At 32.8% G+C, this 17,687-nt stretch overlaps 2 protein-coding genes across 2 annotated transcripts; both read right to left on the bottom strand.

Annotated features, from left to right (window-relative positions):
- Nucleotides 1-1,485: 1,485 nt before the first annotated feature.
- On the bottom strand, nt 1,486-6,533 carry LOC104109347 (uncharacterized). The gene is made up of 4 exons (XM_009618613.4): nt 6,057-6,533; nt 3,886-4,050; nt 2,727-3,211; nt 1,486-1,995 (listed from the first exon to the last, which is right to left on the bottom strand). The coding sequence occupies exons 1-4, from the start codon at nt 6,343-6,345 to the stop codon at nt 1,621-1,623; spliced, it is 1,314 nt and encodes a 437-aa protein (XP_009616908.1). The 5' UTR covers nt 6,346-6,533; the 3' UTR covers nt 1,486-1,620.
- Nucleotides 6,534-7,359: 826 nt separating this feature from the next.
- On the bottom strand, nt 7,360-12,294 carry LOC104109355 (uncharacterized). Its single transcript, XM_009618622.4, has 6 exons — nt 12,154-12,294; nt 10,256-10,547; nt 9,899-10,033; nt 9,425-9,481; nt 8,239-8,373; nt 7,360-7,713 (listed from the first exon to the last, which is right to left on the bottom strand). Exons 2-6 carry the CDS (start codon nt 10,529-10,531, stop codon nt 7,648-7,650), a joined length of 669 nt encoding a protein of 222 aa, XP_009616917.1. The 5' UTR covers nt 10,532-10,547; nt 12,154-12,294; the 3' UTR covers nt 7,360-7,647.
- Nucleotides 12,295-17,687: the final 5,393 nt, after the last annotated feature.

Genomic DNA, 17,687 nt, shown 5'->3' on the forward strand with positions numbered 1-17,687 from the left:
CAATTCTTACTGTTCAAATTTCTGAAATTCAATTCTGGTATGATAATTCAAAATATTATAGTATTTTGACTTGATAATACAGGTAGTTCAAGGTATCTAATATATGAAATTTATAAGAGAAAAATTACACAATTTTGCTTTTTGTTAGAAGTGGCTACATGATCTTCTTTTGATATTCGGTCAAGATCTCTGGTGAGTTTGACAAACATAATCCAAAAAATATATGATACTCTGATAGCCCGTTTTAACTTCTCATTATTTTGATTATTCTTCACTTTGGTCTGTTATGGGGGCAATGCACTTAGCGGAGTTTTCTCCTAATACATTGCATATAAAAATTAATGATAATATAATGATTAAAAAAAAACACCCCGTAAAAAATAACTTATACAGAAGAAGATTAATTAATTTTAAAATTTAAAGGAAAATATGCCAAAACTTTTTTATAAGGAAGTAAAGTTGATTAAAACTATTTGAAAATATTTCAATAAAAAAACTTCCTTTTTCCATTAGTTTCCTATGCTTGAGTTCATTTTTCAGAATAGTTGTCGTGTGTGGAACAAGTAACAAATTTATTGCATACAATATTGTTCATCCTAACAAAAAGAAAGAGAGTTGTTACAAAAGCATAGACGTTACCAAACAAAACCGTGATAAGGAAAAATAATAAAATCCACATAAACTAAAATTATGGACTTGACACTTCTAATTTCTCATTCCTGATAGCCTCTTGGATTATTCGACTTCAATTCATGCAAGGAAAATATCTTTGAGACCCAATTTAATATTCTCTTTTCAGACCATAACCTCTCTCCAACATTTCTTTACAAACCAAACAAGGGAAATAAAAATGCAATCATCTTCCTTTTGTTGAATTCCAAAAAAAAAAAAAAAAAAAAAGTAAGGCAAATTTTATTAAAGTGGAATTGGAAAATTAAAAGTTTTGTTGGCCCAAATACTTGTTTTACTTCCCGTAGAAATTTAAAAATAGCCAGATTTACAAGAGGTAATTGAAAAATAGCCACAATTTCAAAAGTAATCGAAATTTAGCCATTTTTCATGTAAAGATAAATCTGAACGAAAACACTGTTCAAAATCCGGAAAATATTCCAGCATATTGGAACTCCAGTACTGGAGTTCCAGTATAATAAACCGGTCCAGCATAATATGCTGGAGGTTCATACACATGTGCTCCAATCTTCAGTATATTATGCTGGAACTTTCCGCGTGTTGGAGCTCCAGCATAATATGTTGGAAGTTCATACACAGGTGCACCAATCTCCAGTATATTATGCTGGACCGGTCTATGTTGCAGCAAAATAGTGGCTATAACTTTGCAAACGCTGGCTATTTTTGAATTACCAGTCCGAAAGCTGGCTAGCCCGTGCTATTTTTACAGTAACAAGTCAATATTAATATCAGATTAGCTTATATTTCATTAGTTTTAACAGGACCTTCATCTTCATATCTACTGGTTTTCAACCATACTATATACTTTTGGCTTTTATTGAGATTAAAATCTGAAACAAGAAGTGATTTCATTTGGTCATGGACGTGTAAAAACACTGTGCATTAAAAAAACTTGATACAATCTCCAGCTCCCTTCATAAAGTTTACATTCTATGTCACCGCAACTGAAACTTCTCCACTCCAACTACATGAAGCAACAACATTAGGCATGATAGGATGGAAGGCGACATCGATACAAGCTCCAACATATACCTTGATCCTTCTGATGAGCTCACAAGATTTCGAGTCGTAGACATAAATGTATCCATCAGAGGAACCAGTGATTACTTTCTCACCATCCAAGCTGAAATTGCATTTTATAGGGAATCCAGAAACACTATGGCCTACATATCGCCTGTACTTATCAAGTCCAAAAGGAGGCTTGGTAGAGAAAATTGCTATGTAGTTTCCATTTGACTGTGCTATGAATTTTGGATCAGAAGGGTGGCATCTTATTGAGGGACAGGTATACGCTTCACTGTAAACCTGAAATATGTTCACAAGATTAGACTTTAAAAAAAAGAACAACACAGATTAGCATAATTTGGCATATACGCTATGACTTCCTTGAGATTGTAACTGTGGACGATTGAAGTGTGTGACATGACAAAAGACATACTTCAAGATATCTGCAGATTAACTTATATATTCACCACCAATCTATTTTGTAGTTAATCCTATCAATCCCTTACTTTCTTAACGGCCATGGATGGGCGCAATTTCTACTAAACTTAGACAAATATACAAATGAAGAATACAAAGATCGTGTATTAGAGCAGAGAAAAAAAAGAAGGGAAGGAGCAATAAAGAAGACGAGACTTTGTCAGAAAGAATGAGAAGATTAGAAGACAGGAGCACGGGGAAAAGGACTACGATGGTCAACTGGGTAATAGTGAACTTAGCTACAGTTAGAGAATTGGAAAGGTCATGTACGACTTCTGCACTGACTCAATACATGGCAGATCATAGCAACATGATGAATTTTTTTCTTCTTTTTTCCCTAATAGGCATGCATCTGCAAAAACATACATGAACACCTTCAAACGTTTTTTTATTGTATGAGCATTTCTAACAAGCATTAAGATGATGAAAATCACTCATGAAATGCGAAGGGAAATATTATCTTGACATTTTCACCTAATGACTATATAAATCATGACATGACAAAACCTGAAGCATAAGAAAACAAATCAAAAGGCATTAATGAAGAACTTTACCTGGTTAGATAGAGGGATTTCCCGTGAGACATCCCAAACAATGACTGAATTTTCACTAATATTGCTTTTGGATACATCACTTGATGAAATTATTCGCTTTGCGTCAACTGTAAATTCAGCATCAAGGATAGGACCAAGATTTCGCACATATTGATGGACCACCTTCCCAGCTCTTATATCCCATATTTTAAGATGACCTTTCGAACCTCCAGAGAGGAAGAGATTGTAATTATCTGGATGAAATTTTACCACTCCAACAACTTGATCCTCATTGAAAACCTGAGTTTCTATTCCTTTTTCAACATCAGTCAACCTTGATGTGCTGTCATATCCACAAGAGAGCACAAATAAACCATGTTGTGACCACTTCACATCTTTGACAGCCGCATGGTGACAATTAAGGACACGTGCTTTCTTCTGATCTCTGCTCCAGACATTCCATATGCAGACAGTTTGATCCATTCCGGCAGATGCTAGAAGGTGAGCTGCATGGCGAATAGTGTACATGAACATCATGAATACACGTATGCTATTGAATCATCAAAGTACCACACATCCAAGTTATTGACCCACATCATTGTAATAAAGTGAAAATTATTGAGCTTTGTTTTCAAAGCATTCTTGGTTTTTGAATACCTAAAGCAAAAGTTTTTCTTCATGTTTTTTGAACAGAGTAAAATTAACCCATTTTTCTCCTAAGATGGCCCAAAACACTTTAGCCATTCGATTTTTCCAAAAAGTTTTAAATTTTTTTTTTACGAAGTCTTGATTCATTTTGAAGTTGAGTAATTAGTTCTTTTCCTTATTGTTTTGGTTAAGGACAAGAAAGCAAGTATCTATCTGATCCTTCTTTCGGTAAAGCATCTCCCCATTTGGAAAGAGTGTCCATCTTTATTGATACCACAAGTAAATATACAAAGTGCACCAAGACCCAAACAAATATTTGGAGCAATCAATGTAAATTGATGGTCCAGTCTCATTCAAATAAATGCATAAAGTGATGCAGTACATTTCACTGTGAGGTCAAATTTGAAGGGATTTGAAAATTACAAGGGAGTTCCGAATCTATTTCAACATCAGAGGCAGGAATTTGGATAAATATGAATATGGAAAAAGGGACTAATATGAAACAAAAATCAATAGCAGTGATTCCACTTACCATGACTTGTAGACCACTGTACAGCATTAACTGATCTCGTGTGTCCATCAAGAACTACAGAGAGCCTTTCCGGCGTATGGCTCAAGTGTCCATGGACTTTAGTTTGATTTCTCAAAGCTGACAAAATATTATGTGGCAGAACTGAATCCAAAATGTTCCCTAAAACTGACGAAAAAAGACTTTACTCCATTAGGTTGCAGATAAAACTCAACTTGAATGCAGAATTCAGAGAAGAAGTGATAACTATTGCACAAAAATATCATAAATTTGCACAATAAGAGAAGTTGCCAAGAAGTTCCTAGTTGCTTTCATGTTAGTAAATCTTCATATGCCTCCTTTGACACTTTGCATGACAACTTTAGTGACATCATCTCAAAACAAAAGTCTTCCTCACAAAGACATCAATTGCAATAAAAAAGTTGATGACTTGCTTAAAAAACTTCTTTCACTAGGGTGAATGTTTGCCAAATGTCAATCACTGGGTCCAGTAAATTTTTATACTAAGCACTTTTCACACTAAAGCAGCTGTTTAGATGATGTAATATAAATCGAACTGCAAGAGAATAAAAAGCAAAAGTTTGCTAAACATATGTGATGAGTGACAAGAAGATAAGCCCATAAAGTTCACTTGTTATTTCCAATCCTACCCGTATTTAAGTAGCAAAGGGATTGCTCCGGAGTTTATTGAAGTATGACCGAATTCACAAGCCAAATTAGTCATTTTCTCAAATGGTTCTAAATTATCAGCTACCATTCCACTGTCAAGTCCACTTCCTACAAACTAGGTTTCGACAAATCCACCGCTGATTATAACTTATCTGGTTATGGTTTCCTTTTGGTTTCCATGGACAGTAGCCTCCTAACTTGGGTAGTTACTCTTATTCTTAACAAACAGCTCACCAAGGCTGGCTAGCAGCTAAGCGAATGGAGTAGTCATCTCAAGTAGATTGCTGATAGTATGCATAAGTTTTAATCTTATATACATTACAAAAGAAGCTTCGGGTTACAGGTTTCTCAAATTTTATCTGGTAACGTAATAGTGAAGCATAAAGCAATCAGCAATATAAAGGCGGCTGGTTATTTCGGGTTTCAGTTGTAATAAGCAATGATAAGTCAAGAGCAGGCACAGAGTTCCCGGAAGAGTCAGTCTTCATTCCTCAATGCATCAATCTGCCAAAAAACCATCAAAGATAATCCTCTCTTTTTCTCCCCCTCTTATATTATGCTGTTCTCCTCCACCAGGATCTGTTCAATTCCCTAGTTCCTTGGATTAAGAAATGAGCTCTTAATATGCTTCTCATCAGTAATAAACAACAGCTTGTTCTTTCACACAAAAATAAAAGTGCTTTTTTTTTTCTTGGCAGCAATTACACATTTTCAATTCATCAACTTCTATTTTGCTATGATAGTGGTATCACATCAATTTGCGAGCACTTCGACAAATCCACCTATAATCCTGTTTACCAAGGTTAGAGCAAATGAGCTCACACTTAAACTGAACTGAACCTGAATCGCTAGGCTGTAACTCCTACTCCCATGTCTCAAGCATTAAACCATCCCTATTGCAACAAATTCATCAATTTCTTCGAAATGGAAAGGATCACAGTGAACCTTTTGGGCATAAACAATATTTCGGTATTTCTTCAATATTCACAAATACTAATTGTTGTTGTGATACTAATATTGTCTTCCTTTTTGCCCTTTTGTCTTTTTGTTTTTTTTGAGCCGAGGGTCTTTCGGAAACAGCCTCTATACTCCGGAAACAGCCTCTCTACTCCTTCGGGTAGGGGTAAGGTCTGCGTACACACTACCCTCCCAGACCCCATTAGTGGAATTTTACTGGGTTGTTGTTGTTGTAGTTTGACTATGAGTATTTGCAAGTAATTGAACTTCAGGTAAAATACTGAATTATTGGTTTGAACTAGTATTCAAGTAAAATACTACTCCCTCCTCTATTTTTCTTTTTAGCCCGTCCAAAAAAGAATGATATCTTTTTATATTTAGTAACAATTTAACCCACAAATAAATTTGAAACCACAAGTTACAACTTTTTTTCTAATCACATAAATTGGGAGGGAGCGAGTATTGGTTTTCACTCACAAACCTTCAACTTTAACAAACTTTATTTTTTGACACGTGAATTGCATGTCCAAATTTTAACATCCACAAACCTGGTGAAGTATTAGGGTAAGGCGGTGTGCTGGGCTCGTCTGGAACTTTTGCAGCTGAACCCATAGCAGCTCGCTCTCGCTTAGAAATGTACCTTCCTGGAAGAGAAACTTGCGCTGAAAGATTCGTGTTTGGATTGGACCTATAGAGGGGCAAAGGGTTGTTAACTCGGTTAAAATTCTCGAACTTGGCCCGTTTAGGTGGTGGCAATATGGGTCTAGAAAGTTCCTTTCCACCATTGTCGTCTTCTTCATCAGATGTTCCGCCATAGACTTTACACAACAGGTCCATTAGTTATTCTGGAGCTCAAAATTAATTAATCAAACTAATAAATCAATCGAACTCGAACCCTAATTGATGCAAGTCGAGTTAACACTTCAATGGCAATGAAATCGAGCTAAACTTAGGGCAAAACTAAGATAATTCTTCAATTGATATTACTAAAGTTTGATTACAGGGTAGTATATAATAGCGCGAAATGATCTCGTTGCATCCTAATCAACAAGGATAGAATGGGGAAATAACCAACAACTTAGGGGACCTAATTGTAATAATAGAAACCACTAATATTATTCTCGATGGACTGCAGTGTAAGGAAAAATAACTTTTGGGGCCTGAGTTCCTGCTTTTAGTTATTACAGCAGCATGTTTGGTCTTTAAGAAAAATAATCTAGGTAAAATTACATTGTATAGCCCTCCCAAATATAATAATCGATAAAATATATATTTTATATATATATATATATATATTAAAGTATACCTTTTTTATACTTAATCACTATATATTTTTTGTATATTTGGCTAGTGGATATAATTATTTTTGACCGACCGACCAAATATATAACTTGCCCTCCAATTTATATCAGTTCGGTCTGGTATATGAATCTTCTATAGGCATTTCGCTTGGTTGGGTGGAGTTCGCCATCATTGCATGACACACAATCATGATTGACCATATCGTACATCAAGTCAATCTTCAACTATGACACGCCACAATAACTTAAACTTTATTTTACTGCTTTTTTATTACTTTTTGTCTATTATTACTTCGATTTTGTTTGTTTATTATTGCATTTATTCCACTCCAAATGTCCTTTCCTCTAAATCGATGGATTTTTAGCATCCACTATCGTGATGAAAGAGAAGGATCATTGTCCATTGACATCAGAGTAACAGGAGTCTAACTATAGTGATTTAATTGAATTTAAATATAGATACTTCAGTATTGGAACGAGATGTACGAGTCTACTATAGCATAATGGATAATATAGCCGATTCCAACTGGTTTGTGCCTTTGTGGGATCATTTGATCGAAGTTGAATCTCATTTGATGGAATTTGCCCAATATAACATTCTACATTACATGCCCTTACTAGAAAGGACAGAGTGTCACATAACTATGGTGTAGATAAGAGAACGACAAAATTACACGAAAGGGGCCTGCCATCAAATGGAAACATTAAAAAAAAAATGGATCTGAACAATGAAATAATAGAAAAAATATAAGTGCTTCTTCAACTTTGTACTGCATCAATCTGTCTGTGTATAGCTAACTATCAAGTATCAACTGGGATGGGGCTACAATGTATTGGCCTACTTGTAAATCCATTCATTTGCACGGCCGCCAGATTCGTCCATATCTATGAAAATGCTCACTGCCTGTGGTTTATAACAAGAGAGAACAAGATTGAAAGCACACTTAGATGAACATTTACGTCGGATTGGCTGAAAAATTCAGACGAGTAACTCAACATCTGTCAACATAACCACCTTTGAAATGCAAAATTTGATATTATCTTCCTTTAGAGATGTGATTCATAGACGTCACAATTGCTTAATCCGAGAGTTCTTATAAGCTTATGATAGAGGTTTATGCAAAGCCTTAATACGACTAGCAAACAATGAGAGTAATCTTTTATTGTTGGAATCCTATATCATATGCATAGGATAACTGACTGAATAATAAGTGTTTGTTTGGTTTGGATTCAAAAATAATTCATGATTAGTTAGATAAGTAATAACTGATTAAAATTTTATCAATTTCTCTAAAATATAGCTGGCTATTTGTTAAGATTTTAAAGGTGATTCTTTTCAGAATAACCAAATAGTGATGCAGGTAATGAGATTGATATAATCAAAAGTTCAGAATAAGATGGCCTCAAGTATCAGCTAGAACTAATTTACCTTCCCTATACGAGGCCGCTCTTTCAACTTCTCAAGGCTATTTCGAACATGCGAAACAGCTCCCCAACATTTCAATGTGTTTGCCACATCATCTAGCCTCAGTAGGTACTCTTCTTCAGTTAGTGGAAAAGATCGCTTTAAAACAGAAGCATGAAGGCACATTAGATGGAAATCACGGAAACAATTTAGTATTCTATATTGATTCTCAACACATGCTACCACGTAAGATGCATGATTTGTGTTTTAACAGATTTCAAAGGATTTGAAAAAAGGTTTTTTAAAAAAGGTCACTCGAACATACTATCTCGTTTCTCTCAACTTCTCACGGCAAGTAATAAACTTCATTTCCAAAGCCAAAAGGTTAGTTAATTTCTGAGTTCGACATTTGCTTTACTTGATCACTGCATAATGACGAGTATAATAACAGACCCAAGTCAGTCCAACTATTTAGTGAATCGGCAGTATCTAATTAAGCTAAAAAATTTATCAGCACCTTATCTAGTATATCAGCAGTATCTAATTAAGCTAAATTTAGAAGTTCTTCTCTCGGTCATTAGGTCAATGTTAACTGTTCAAATTTTCCCCCACTTGAAAGTGATTCTAATATAATTTAAGGAGATTTCTGCTCAATATCATTCCAAGTAATCTCCTATAATTTACTCCTCTTTCTGTATTATAAGATATATTCATCTTCTAAAACACTCGAGTAAAGGACTAGAAAGGAAAGTGCAGCATCACATCCGATATCATGCTTCTGACATGTTCCGTTAAATATCCCAACCCCAATTATGACAAGAAATCAAGACGAAAACTAAAAGGAGGAAAGGACAAAATGCAAAGTCATCGGTGAAATTTAGTTTGTTGGATATAAGATCTGAAGCATCTGAAGAACAAAGAAATTCAGCCATGGGTTTCAACGATTAGAGAATATTGAAGCGGATTTGGATCTTTAAGATGTTCAGTGTCTTTAGAGTGCTGAGATCTCCCAAGTGGAAAGTATAAGAGAAATAAACATTGATTCTTCACATACTGAACCTATGTCATGTTACACGTAGCTAAAATAAATTTGCTTTAGAGTTATCTATCACACTGGGAACATTTTACAAAATATTCATCAATCAAATGGAAGAAATAATTTAATGACAACCACCAAGTTCATTATGGAATGCTAGAGATATCAGCTCACCTGCTCCCTGTATTTCCACATAACGTTTAACGCAAGAAGATTTTTCCCCATGAATTCCTACATAAAAGGCATATAGAGAAACTAAGTTAAGCATCTAAATGATGTTATAGATTAACTGCAGAAAACCTTGCAATATCAATTGGAATTGTTTGAACGCTCTTTCTCTAGTCAGCTTTAGTGGTTAAATTGTCTTAAAAGAGCTGCCCAAATAATAAAAAGGTCATCTGAGTAACAAGTATAGATTGGATACCAAAAACTCTAAACCTAATAGACATAACTTTCTTTTGACAAAGAACTTTTAATTGGACTTGAAGCCAACAATATCTTTTAGTTGTTAATAGCATTAAACCGTCCAATAGATTTTTGAAAATTGAAATTATGGAGAAGTTGCATCTAGATCTACTGTCAATCAAATAAGTGTAAAAGTTATAGATAGATCAGAAATGCTTTTTAAAGAATAAGAAAAGCAAGTACCTTCTTAATCAATTGAACATCATAGGACCTTCCATATTTATTCCTTATCAGAGCTGCAAGGTCTATTCCACTAAAAGCAGAGTCATCTCGCCCGATGATTCTTTCAAGATTATTCCTTAAAATTTCACTATTTACCTGACAAACTAAAAATTAGGATGCTTGTTTGACATTCAGACAATCAGAGACATGCATAGACACGAACAGCCGTATAAGTATATGTTGTGTGCATTATATTCTATATCCAAACATCTCTTTATGATTTTTTTTATTTAGCATTCAAATAATTGAAGTGTAATTAACAAGTATAGGAAGCCAAGCAATGATGGAATTGCAACAGCAAGGGCATTTTTAACTTACAGATCCAGTTTCACTTTCTGTCGGTTTGTTACTATCTTCTGAGTCATCCGGATCCTTTGCATCACCAGTTGCAGCAGAAAAAATTGACCAGTTTTTTCTAGTATTTAGGTGGCGATAGCTAATAAACTTCTGACCTTTTGAAGGAAGCAATTCTTTCCAAGAAGATTCTACGTCTGTATAACGAAAACATGAAAATTTGCAACTTCTTTCCTTCAAAATATGCTCTGGACCTCCTAATGAACAGATACGAGGGTGCGTCCCCAGAGAACTCGTCATTCCAAAAAGATACAATCTGTAATTCCAAAAGACATGAATGACCGGACATCAAATTTAAGCTTGTGTTTGTGTAGCATAAACAAAGTTATCAGAACGCACAAGATAGGACAGTTGGTTAAAGTAATTGAGAACTAGTAGCTTTACCAATTCATTATGTTAGTATATAATAACTTTTTACGATAACAGGTTTGTGCAGAATTATTTCAGTTTCATAAAATCTAACCGCCACATGTTGAAAACAGGTACCATATAGAACTAGAGGGCTTTAAGATGCAATTAGGCCATACCTCAATGTCTAAGTGAAGAAAAGATTTTTTTGGCTTAATCAAACGTTGGCACAATAAGCTCATATTAGTCAAAGTATTTGGATACTTTTACACTTTCTTGATTCATACAGCCAAGAAGTTGTAGATATTTCGACAAGAAGAAACTCTGGACTACTCAGTATTGACTCATGAAAAGAATCATCTTTAGGTTACACTAACTATGTGTAAGTCTAAAAATGATTCACCCTATGTATCAAGAAGATGTTAGTCAGATGTCATACACAGCGATTTTCATGCTTATTATTGTATCCTTGCACCTCCATCCAACACTTTGTTCATATAGACATATGCTATATACAAAAGCTTTGACAACTTTGACAACCATAACACACACCCAATGTCCAATACCTGTACTTAATTCAAGCTAGTACCAGGGCGGATGTAGAGTGTAAGGTATGGGTTCATCCGAACCCAATTGCTTTGGCTTGGACCCTATATATGTATTTACAAATTTGCTAAATAAGAACAAATAATTGATTTCGAACCAAATACATGAAATGAGTTGTGGTAGAATCTCCAACTCAAATCTATAAAGTTCAAATCCTGGATCCACCTCCAGCTATAGCACAGACTCAAACATAAGGTTCACTGAAAAATCTGATCATAAACCACAGCTTCTTTAAGAAAAATGTATACGATCAACTCATTCTACAAGGAACCCACCCTGCACCTTCTGGATAAACATGAACTAACCATGGAAAAGTTTGTTCCTCCAAACTTTTCTTGCTCTTTCATAAAGTAGGACGCTGTAGCCACTTCGATTTACTCATTTCTAGGCTAATGTATATCATTCGATTCATCATCAAGTTTCCCTTATAGTTATCTTATGAAAAAAAGAAGCAGCTATAGCGACCTTCTCCCAAGAAACACTTCCAATATTTCCTACATCAATCAATTTTTGCTCTACTCCTCCATATCAACATGCCATTATCAGGGGCGGACCTAGCATATAAGTTATGAGTTTATCTGAACCCAATAACTTTGAGTTAGACCTTGTGTATTAGTCCAAAAATTCACTAAATAAGTACAAATAATTTATTTCAAACACATAAAGTTCAAATTCTGGATCATTGTAATCTACACATAACCTGGTATAATACAGAGTACTTATATAAGCTCTTTCTTACCAATATAATACACAACCCCTTTACAAACACTAAGTTAGACCAACACCTACAAATTATTCATCAAAATTTCCCCAAAAAAAGGGAAATTCAGAAATTAAGATTATATTCAAGATACATAACTGAATAATATTGACAAATAAAGATAAAAAAAGTTGGGAGAGGAAAGGACCTGGTGTAAGCAGCAGAGTCTAGCGTTTAGCTTTCAAGCTGTGTTGTAGTGAGGCCCAAGAAAGAAAAGGAGTTAGTTAAAAGGCGTAAGAGCTTTAAATTATGGTTGCTTTTGCTTCTACAACTAAAAATGAAATGGAAATTGTTTTCTCCTTTGTCACATGTGGATGTGGAGCAAAATGGATATGGACTCTAAAGTCTTATGGTGTGAGATCGTTCTCCCTTTTATTTTCATAGAACTAATTAATATAATTGTTATTTACACTAATATTTGGTTTTGTGTAAATATTAAGTGCAAATAAATATTTATCTTGGACTCGGTGTTTGCATATACATTTTTATATTTTAATTGTGTTTAATTGATATGTATTTTCAATTTAGTTTATAACTACTAAGGTTAAACAAGGAATGTGAGTATGACAAAATTTAATTATTATACATTTGAAAAAATAAATGAGCTTTGTGGAGATATTTTATAATGCATATATTAATAACACGAGGGAACTAGATATTATGCTGAGATTAATTTCCTCTTTTTCCAGTAAGATGGATTTCAGTTTAATTATTTCACTAGAAATTTTCCTTTAAATTTGAAGATAAGTGACTTTGAATTTTTGCAATTATAAATGGAAAAAAGGCCTCCCGATCATCAGGGGCGGCCCAACCTCATCGGAGGCCTAAAGCAAAATCTTAATAAGAGGCTTTAATATATATATATATATATATATATATAAATATATATATAAAATTTAATGAACATCGTTTTTAAAAAAATTAGACAAGTGAGGATGTGGAATTAAAAAAAATGAGAACTTAGTTTTATAAAATACAAAAAATTAAATAAATTTAACGTTGATTGCATCACAACTGACATGGGAGAACCCAGAAACACACAAGTGACTCCTTTTTTTTTAGTAAGTCCCTTTCTATATTTGGTAACAATTCAACTTTAGATTTTTTTTTACCATTAATGATTTCTAGCCCAAAAATTTTTATGATTTATTTAAGATTACAAGTTTCAAAAGCCTTCATTTATTTCATAAAATTCATGTCCAGTCAAACACTTACATATAAATTGGGACGGAGAGAGTATAATTTATGTAAGAAAAATAAATAACAAGTTAGATTATTAGATATAGTTACGTGACCAACTAATGAATATAGAAATATAATTAAGTAAAAAAAGTAAAATAAGATTGACAGAAAACTATTTTAGTTATATTAATTAGAGGAAGAAATCGAGTTATTAAAAATTAATATGACAATAAAGAAATAAATTTATCAATAATAAAAGATAATTATATACTACTATATATAGAAAATACTAGTAATTTTGGGGCCCTTAAATATTTGGGGCCTAAAGCAAGTGAAAGGGTTGGGCCGCCCCTGCCGATCACTTAAAATTGTACCTGATTGTCAATCCGGTAAACAAACTTATAATTTTACCATTTGAACACTTTACTTGACGGAATGAATATTAATAAATCACTTTGACCGTTGAATATGCTTATGTGGCAGTGACATAGGTAATATGGACAAAATGTGTGTCAATCACGCATAAAATACGCGTGAACAAAATAATCTGATTTAAAATAAATACTAAAATCAAAAAAAAAAATTAAAAATTACAAAATGAAAAAGAAAAGGGAAAAATTGACCCCTCATGTACTATTTTTCTTCTTTTCACCGGCAACCCCTCTGTGTTTATCTTCGCCAATCCACTCCTTATTTTATCCAGTTCTTTTCGTTCTCTTTCAAATTTTTCTCATCTCATTTTCTTATTCTTTATCAAATATAGTGAGTGGTTTGAGGAAAGAAAGGTTATGAGTTTTGAACTTAAGCAAGGAGAGAGCACCTTAGAGTTTTCGGCCAGATTCGATCTGAAGGCGTGTTATTTTATTTATGATTTGGGACTTTTTGAAAAAAAGATGTAGTCATTGGTTGGTCGCCGACGAACTAGAGGTGGCAGCCATGAGTTTTACTGGCGGTCAAAACTTATATCCCTAATTGAATTTAACAAAATTAAGAAGAGAAGTAGGAAAAAGGATGAAGGAAGCCAACTAATTTCTTGGATTTGGGATTTGTTGGAGGCTTTTTCGGTAGTCTATTAATTTACTGGTTTGGCGGGTTGGGGGAGGTGTTTGAGTGGAGAAGACAAGTAAAAAATAAAATAAATTTTTGATAAATTAATTTTAAAAATGGGACCCACAAATAACACATGTCACACAATAAATAGTCTATCATATGACGTACTTGATATGTCATCTCAATTGATATACACGCTCGGTTGGATAGGTTTATTAGTATTTATTTCGTCAGGTTAAAGTGTTCAAATAGAAAAATTGTAAGTTTATTTACCGACATGTCAATCAGGTGCAAGTTTAAGCAGCCAGGTGGCCTTTTTGCCAGTATAAATTGCACCTAACGTGGTACTTTTGAAAAGAAGGGAATAATAAATTGCAAATAATTAAGCCAGTTTAAACCCGAGATCTTATGACTTAGAAAATCACATATTCTATTTTGTTGTCACTTAAATATGAATATGAGATTTTATGATTTTGCTTCCACTTCATTACCACACCTTTAAAAAATTTAGGTACTCCCCTCTTCTTCTATTTTTCCTTTTGAAAATGGTCCCATTATTCATATTATCACTATTTGACATTTCAATGAGCTCTTTTTTCTGGTGAAGTAAAAAAAGAGAGAAAAAAGCTCTTTTTTCTGAAATTATAATGTTTTAAAAGTTTTTTTTCCGCAATGTTTTTAACATTTTAGTTATTCTTTACCATTTTTTTAATTATACCTCGTACTCTGTATCAAATGCAAAAGAAGTATATTCTGTTATAAGAAAAATCAAATTATGGTGGATGTCTACTCTTCCTCCATGATCTTCTCAAATGCTTAATGACATAATGACATATTTCTATGCTTAATGACATATTCAATGACATATTTTTCATCACTTTTCATGCCTATATAAAGGTCTTATAATAGATAGGAAAATACACACAATTGAAGAAGAAAACTTCTTCCTTCTCTTTATCTCCATTTCTTGTTTATGTTTTACTAAATTGCTTTTATTTCATAACAACATGTCTTGTTCATGTTTTACTAAGTTATTTTTATTTCATAACACGTTATCAGCACGATACTCTAACCAATTGAGATTATGTGCTTTAATCGAATTTTATCTTCTTTCAACTAGAGGTAGTCAAATTTCTTTTCGATCCAGTAAGCTTTACTTTTAAATTCTTATGTCAGCATATGTTTGCTAATTCATGTCTAGCTTTGAGTTTACACTTATATGCAATATGACAACATGATAATCAAACCAAAAATTTTAATCTGCATATATGTGTGACACTTAGCTTCAATTATTTTTTTATGCCTACATGGTTAGAAAAGGAAAAGAATTCCTAACACTTGTGTTCCATATATATCTGATTAGAGCACTGTTGTCTTCTTATATCAAAAGTAGCTTTAATGTTTAGTAAAACTTATTTGTGGATTGAGCAGGATAAGTAGAAAATTATTTTTCACTGTTTTAATGATTCATGCCATTAAAATATAATAATAATAATAATAATAATAATAATAATAATAATAATAATAATAATAATAATAATAATAATAATACTCGTAACTATTTTATTTTAATAAGATAAAATATTAGTACAAGAAGTATGTACTTCACCAAATTTTTTATTTGTGATAGTTCTTATCAAATTAATACTTTGAATCATTTCTATATGGAAAGTATATAGTAGTAGATAGTAGACAGAGATTTATCCCCTAATTTTTCTTTGATTCCCTGATTAACCTAAAGGTTTTGCTATATCTCTTTATTTTTCTAGAGAGCATAATACTTAGTTTCCACAAAAATATATGGTAACTAGTAGTACTATATTATTCTATTTGATACATCATTTTTCTTTAATGTTTTGGTCATATCACTTTCATCTTGAAGTAAGCTTATTACAGCAAAGACCACATGTGAATTTTTAATATTATTTTATATTTTCATATATCTGTTTGACACTAATTACTTAGCTGATTTGAGTAAAAGAAAAGTTTATTGTTGAGAATTATATCCAAATGACATTATGAAGAGTTTAACTCAAAAGGTAAGCATTTCTTTTGTATTTGAAATTATTTTTGTCCTTTGCTATTAATGATATCAATTTCAATGAGTTCAAGTCGCAATGAACCATGAGGGTAAGATATCAGGATCAAGTCTTGATGCTCCATGATGATAAGAGTTGGGTTTGAGGCACAATTCATTATGGCCTAACTGTCTTTATATTGGCAAGATATTAGGTTTGAGTCCCACTATACCATATTGATGATATAATAATGACTAAAGAAAAATAATATATTTTTTATGAAAAGGCATGAATATTGCCCCACTTGATTTGCTCCATTCTTGAAGTGAATGTGGTAGTGGCGCATAACAAGTCTAAATGAAGACAAGTGGTTGAATAATGAACGCGGGCATTCCAAAAATCAAAATAATAATAATTATCACTATGATTATATAAGGAGAACAATAAGGGTTCTCAAAATAGTCCTTCAAAATGTGAAGGCAATGTTTACCATCAAATTGATATGAAAAATAATAAAGCACGGCGCTGATTATGATCCAAAAAGAATGTGACTTGTGATAAGCATTAAGAATGCAGACTCATTCCTAAAGGTGAATGTGGCAATATATGATAAAAATAATGAATAAAGACATGCAATGCATGATTAGATGAATACCACACAACTCACCTCTGAGGGAGGTTTGAGTGAAATAAAGAGAATAAATATTATTGTGTGATTACATGAATATGTCATTGGTCGCGTACATGTGATACGCCAAAAAAAAAAAAAAATTGGTGTGCCTTATAATAGGTTATTAAAGGCAAAATTAAAGCTAGAAGTGATTTTGCTTATGATGATTTTAACCATGACAATTTATTAAGATATAAGCTTCTCCGTAAAGGAGACATTTATCATATGAATGGTGTGACAAAAGATCTTGTAGTACAAAAATTATTAAGAGCTTCGGAAAAATTAATTTGTTACTACCCGGATGAATAAAATTATTCACGACATTGATATTGTAAAGTCTCAAAAGAAACTTTTTGAGTTTCAAATGTATAAGTCAAAGTGGTTGGCATTTTGAGACTATAAATGAATGAAATATTGAATATCTTCATATTTCTATAATCATAACGGGCAAATATAAAAGATTACCTGATTTTTTTTCTATTTGTACTACACAAATATAAGCATGATGATGGAATCATATGTCACAAGTAAACTAGAGGTTTACTGAAATAAATATTAGTTGGCATGACCGGTTGACCATCTCGGTTCAATTATGATGCGAAAAATTAATTGAGAATTACATTGGCATATATTGAAGAAATATAAGATTCTTCAAGAATTTTTCTGTGTTGCTTATTTTCATGAAATACCAGTTAAGGTTTGGATTGAATCCCTTGATTTTTGGAACGAATAAAAAGTGATAAATATATGGGTCCAGTCACC

This window comes from Nicotiana tomentosiformis, chromosome 4 (assembly GCF_000390325.3).
Source record: "Nicotiana tomentosiformis chromosome 4, ASM39032v3, whole genome shotgun sequence".
NCBI lineage: Eukaryota > Viridiplantae > Streptophyta > Magnoliopsida > Solanales > Solanaceae > Nicotiana > Nicotiana tomentosiformis.